The following is a 6000-nucleotide window of genomic DNA, read 5'->3' on the forward strand; positions in this document are numbered from 1 at the left end:
TATGTGACTGACCACTTTACAGTACAATTCTAGTGTACTTCACTCACTGTTGTCCATAGAGCATGCCGTAGGATTTCCTTTGATTGTTTTCCTTCCTATCGATAAGCATATCAAGCACCAATAAGTACCAACTTAAATATTCTGATAATTGCATCAAATATTTTGTGACAGATTATTTTCCAAATCAACTTAAAAGAGACACATTAGGCCTTTTTGTCTTTTTACTTTCCTTCAGTGTTCTTGTGCATGTAAATGGTCTTAAAAATTAAAAAAAGGTCAAAGTTCGCATCAACAGAAGCTCCTCTCTCCCACAGAGAAAACTGCTCCTGAAACGCCACGCCAGTAATCAGGCCTTTAATTCTGTTATTTGTGGCAACACACTACGCCACCATTTGCATGATTTGTGCCTTGCGGCTGGACTGGCACGTAAGATTTGATTTAACACAGATGCTCTGTTGTTGTTAGCGGTGCTCACTCAGGCCTGTGTGAGTTGACCATCACATTCATGGAGGAGAACATCGCTTACGGTAAAACGCAGTTCCAGAAAATAGGTGTTCAGGTCCTTTAAGTTTATGATATCTCTATGACAGATCAGTGACATCTAACACCTTTGACATGTTTATATAATCACAAATGCTTCTGTTCACACGACACCGGGCTGATGCAAAGATTGAGGAACCATTCAAATACAATCATCATTTAGAGCAGTCTGTTTCCTCTTCTGCTTAACTCGAAATGCTTCTGTTTATGATACAGCAAAGGTCACACCAGTTCATCCATTAATAATCAAACACCAACCTGTAGCTGCACAAACATTATTAATCATAAACTCTCATGGACTTTGCCAGGTTTTTTTTGTTTTGTTTTTTTGTCTTTGGAAAAGAGCCAAATCAGGGAAAAGGCTCATTTTATATCAGCCTTCTGCTCTATTGATTGGACACTACTTCCAATGACAACTGCACTGAACAGATATTGATTAGGGACAAATGATTGATATCAGATGTTATTGGAGACATAGTGTCCTTTTCCTCTTTTCTTTTGATTTCACCTCAAGCAAGGGTGTGCGCCGTACTCAACAGAAGTCAGACAAGTGGACGTGAGACTAGATAAATGGCATGTGTGTGTGTGTGCCGTTTGTTGATGTTGATAATGGCCACTCGCAGCCCGAGGACACAGAGCTACAACTGTCCAACCATTTGCAAGTCGCACACAGGCGCTCACACGCTCCTCGTGGCATCAAGTTCACACAGAAACCTCCGTCAGTTTCCTCTTTCTGACCCAGCCTCGGCCACACCTTGCCCCCAGCAGCTCCCACACATATCAGATCAAAACCAACCCCCCACCCAGACCAGCAATGGCGGCACTTTGTTTCCACAGAGAGGCTATTCTGTTACAGAAAAATCCCCCTCCTGCAACACGGGCGTTTCAGTCACTTTTTGGGGCACATTCTCCTCCTTTCTTCAAACTAGTTTCATTGCTTCCTTCCAAACTTCCGTTCAGCGTTCACACAGTATTATACAATCGTTAGCAACCCCTCAGGCCATTAAAAGAGAGGGGATGAGCCAGTTTCAGATACTACTGTGTTTCTCACAAAAGAAAACAGTGAAACCTCTGCAAGTATCGATGTGTCACTAGAATCTTATAAAAGAAAAAACAGATACGTGTATGTTAGGAAAAAATCAATTATGTTTTATTGTCTCTGAGGTGGTCTAAATGAAACTCCTATAGCGTATATTGACACAGGGAACATAATCCGGAACATGAAAACAGGAATTACGAAGCCTGTCGGGCTCAAATGACTTGTTGTTTATTTTGCTGATATTTGTCTTCATTCTACTGCACGGTAGACAATCAGAGGATAACAAAGTATTTGCTGTTTTAACCTCACAGTATAAATCATAAATGGAAAGCATATCTTTCCCTGCTATACAAACAACAATAATTGAATTAAGGCACTTTTCTTTTGCTCTGTCAATAAGAAAATACACACCCTGAACAAACATAAAAAGGTCCAAACATTCCCTACACACACACGCGCACACACACACGCACGCACGCACGCACGCACGCACGCACGCACACACACACACACCACCTGCTGGTTGAGACGCTAATGTTCTTTAAAAGGCTTAACGATGGGGATTAGTGTCCACTGGTGCTCACGTTCGTGGGTGACGAGTCAAACGTTAGTGGGTCAGAGTCACACACCTGGACTGCCTGCTACTACTGACACAGATTAAAGCGGACTAGAGCAGAAGGCTGAAACCCGGGTTCAACAGGCCACAAAGACAGGACCAAAACAAAATGCGAACTGTAGAAAAAGCTGGTTATCAGCACGTTAATGGTTCAGAAGAAAACTCCTTGAGAAGCTCCCAAAGAGTCTTCCAAGTGCTAAACTGCTTTTCTTCTATGGTTCTGAAAATATTTTATTGTCCAGATATTGGACGGTTCAGAGTTGTGTGTGTGTGTGTGTGTGTGTGTGTGTACATCCACAAACAGAAAGATGGGGGAGGGCAACACGTGGGGTTAAGGGGCTTACAGTCGTGGTCATGGGGGGAGTGGAAGAAACGCAGCACTAAACAGAGCTGAGCTGTGACAGATAATACACATGACGACGCTGACGGGTGAGAGGGTTCAGATGGGAGTTAAAAGGGCGACGATTAAGGTGAAGTTATGGTGAACAAACAGGGCTGCAACTAACGATTATTTTCATGATCGATTAATCTGCAATTCATAATTAAATGTTTATTCCAGTGGTCTTAAGTCCTGGTTGTCAGGGACCCCTGTCCTGCGTGTTTTTGATGCTTCCCTGCCAACACACCTGATTCAAATGAGGGCTCTTTATCAGGCTTCAGCAGAACAGTGTTGGAGCAGGGAAACAGCTGAAACATGCAGGACAGGGGGCCCCCGAGGACCAGGACTGAGGAACACTGGTTGAGTGCATGAAATAAAAATAAAAAAAATTCGAGAATGTTCATTACAATTTCCCAGAGCCCCAAATGTCATATTCAAATTGATTCTTTTGTCCAACCAATAGTTTAAAAGCCAAACTTTTCTTTTGTACTTGTCTCAGCTCATCAAAACCTTTTCAAGGCCATAAACATATACTTGTGGTTCTGTCTGAAACAAGACAGAACACATATGGTAACAGACCATCTAATGCCTTCTTCTCCTTCGCCTAAACTGACTTAAATGTATTTCAGATGCAACAAAAGAACAAGGAGCAAATGCAGCATTCTCACAATGCACGTAACACAAGGCAGGAGCAAAGAAAGAGGACAGGTGAACTCAAACAGAAGAGGGCAGGTGGAAGATGTGGCATTGCGATCACAGGGCGAATGTGTGGTCAGTGTGAAACAGGGGAAACTCCTCACAAGAACAAATACCGTACGACTGTGGCGATCATGTTATTATATCTGTGACACAGAGAAGATGAGAGAACATGATAAGGAAAAAAATACGACACCTACCACGGAGCCAGCGGCAGCAGCAAATAAATCTGTAGTATCTTTCCACCTCCTCCAGAGAGATCCGAACGTGAACCCCCCCCTCCTCTATTGGCATCAAACACACATCCAACGCTCCTTCCGTCTCTTCCTCTTCAGTCTGATCATCCACCTCTTCTCCTCTCTCTGCTTCAGTCTCTCCATTCTCCGCTGACCCTGACTCAGCCTCCATCTCTCCTTCCTCTTGAGTTTGACTCCCTCCACATCCTCCAGGGCTTCCTCCTCCCTCTCTCTGCTCATCGCTAGCAAACAGAGAATCTCCTGTAATCACAAGCCAGTCCAACTCCTCTCTGTCACTAGTCTGTGCCGAGACCACTTCCACGTAAAACCCAGAATCCAGCTCGACCTCAACATCCTCTTTCATCAAGCAGCCTGAATCTTCCATCTCCTCTCTTCCCATCCTGCTGTCCCAGTCGCTCCTCTCCGGCTGCACTTGTCCCATGCAGCTTTGCAGAAGGTATCACGGTAACAGCTCCCCTCTCATTCTGACTCCACCTTTCACCAGCCGCTCACTCTCCGTCAGGCTGCAGGTGTTTTACAGCCTGCAGCTCGTCACTCAGTAACTGCGGGGACTTCCTACTGCAACCTCGGGTTACCTTCCCTCTAGACAAAAGCTACAGTGTAGCGCTCGACCCCACCCTCCCTACCTGTGTCCCTCCCCTAAAAGGACAATTACCTGATTTTTGAACAGCAACCTGCTAAATAGCCTGACACCCAAAATAGACCCAGTTCTGACGTTGTATGACCCAGTATCAGGAAAAAGTCACACATAATAAGTTATGTCACGCCATGTTGTGTCACAGTTAGGTAGGAACTGCAGCTCCCGGTGCTCATTTACCTGCACCAACAAAGCTCCTGCTCCTCGCCTGCCTTATCTCAGGAGATGTGGACCAAAAGTACAAAGCCTCCATTCTGACCAGCCCATTTAAACACTGCACTGCATCCCCATTTAACCATTCACAGACTATATCCATTCAAAGCCCCTATTCTTGTTTACACCACTCAAAAGAGCCCATTCTTACAAACTTGGTGAAAGACTCGATTCTAATGAGACCTCTCAAAGAAAGACACTGTGTCTTAGCAGAATGTGGCGATTTAGATTCCATTTCAATGAGTTGTATACGCAATATAACTGAGCCAACACAAGCTGATAGACACCACTCTGTCTCCTAATTCAGCCATTATCTGGTTCAGTGTGCTAAAAGGTTCGACCAAGAGAAGCTGATTGTGTTAAGTGTGTGTGCATGTATGCTGTGCGCATGGGTATGAAGGCTTTCATTTGCATGTGTGTGTGTGTGTTCAGTGTGGGTGGGGCTTTAAAACACACCTGTCTATGACCAAGGGCATGCACGAGGTTATCAGTCTCATAAAACTTGGGAGATAAACACGAGAGCCATTAGGGTCACAGAAGTGCACAGCTCAGACTGAACAAGAGGGTCAAACAAAGGGAAAAAACCAAGCGTAAACCAGCACAATATACCAAAAAACTAAATGTTAAAGCAAAACTCTCGCCAAATTGCAACTTAGGCTTTTTTTGTGAATGTATATGAGTCAAACCTTTGTGTAAAAGCATAATTATGATGAAAGAGGCACTTTTCAGATTTACCGTATTTTCGTTTTCGGGTCAAACTCATGTTAAATGGGAGTGCTTGGGGCAATTAGCGATAGCATCAAAATCGCTATTTAAAAAAAAAAAAATGTTTGGGCCTTTTATGGCTTTATTGATAGGTCAGCTGAAGATATGACAGGAAACAGGGGGAGAGAGAGGGGGAATGACACGCAGCAAAGGGACCCAGGTCGGGAGTCAAACCCAGGTACATGGGACGTGCGCTCTACCAACTGAGCTAAATGGCGCCCCCAAAATCGCTATTTTAAAACACTAAGAAGGCTCGACACAACATGAAACTTTGCTCATAGTATCATCAGGGTCTCTACACATGCACACGAGCATTGAAAACATTGTTTGTGTACACAGAGTTTGCTAAAAAGAAAGTTTTTGAACAACTTACGTTAGCAGTAGCTTGTTCCGCTAGCCGCTGTCATGACAGCTGAGAAGTATTGATCTCCGAATGCGACGTAACCTGGAGGAGAGTTAAGGTGGACCGCTACTGTCTTCCGGCCACAACTATCCACGATATCTTACGTGACTTTTCGGCTTTTGATTTTAGTATTGTTTCTTATATGAGGCTCCTTTTTCAACTTCAAGGTCAATATTGTTTTTTCGCTAACGACAAATCAATGAATTATCTGTGCATTTATATGGAACTTAGCGTTAGGAGAGTTCCACCTAAACTGTCCTCCATGTTACCTCGCATTCGCGATCGATAGTTCTCACTGGTGGGACGGCGGCGAGTGGAGGAAACATCTACTAACGTGAGTTGTCCAAAAACTTTCTTTTTAATAAACTCTGTTTTCAAAAACAATGTTCTAAATGCTCGTGTTCATGTGTAGAAAACCTGGTGATACTACGAGCAAAGTTTCATGTTGTGTCGAG

At 43.9% G+C, this 6000-nt stretch overlaps 1 protein-coding gene across 3 annotated transcripts in view; it reads right to left on the reverse strand.

Annotated features, from left to right (window-relative positions):
- The window catches only part of mcf2lb (mcf.2 cell line derived transforming sequence-like b), a 34097-nt gene extending 30069 nt beyond the window's left edge, over positions 1-4028 (reverse strand). The window contains exon 1 of one of the 3 annotated variants that reach the window (XM_030428824.1): positions 3471-4028. In XM_030428824.1, coding sequence (XP_030284684.1) covers positions 3471-3948 — 478 coding nt within the window. In that variant the 5' untranslated portion in view covers positions 3949-4028. The remainder of the gene's footprint in view (positions 1-3470) is intronic. The other 2 variants (XM_030428826.1, XM_030428827.1) reach the window with 2 other exon arrangements.
- Between the last annotated feature and the right edge of the window lie 1972 nt (positions 4029-6000).

Source organism: Sparus aurata, chromosome 9 (assembly GCF_900880675.1).
Source record: "Sparus aurata chromosome 9, fSpaAur1.1, whole genome shotgun sequence".
Taxonomy (NCBI): Eukaryota; Metazoa; Chordata; class Actinopteri; order Spariformes; family Sparidae; genus Sparus; species Sparus aurata.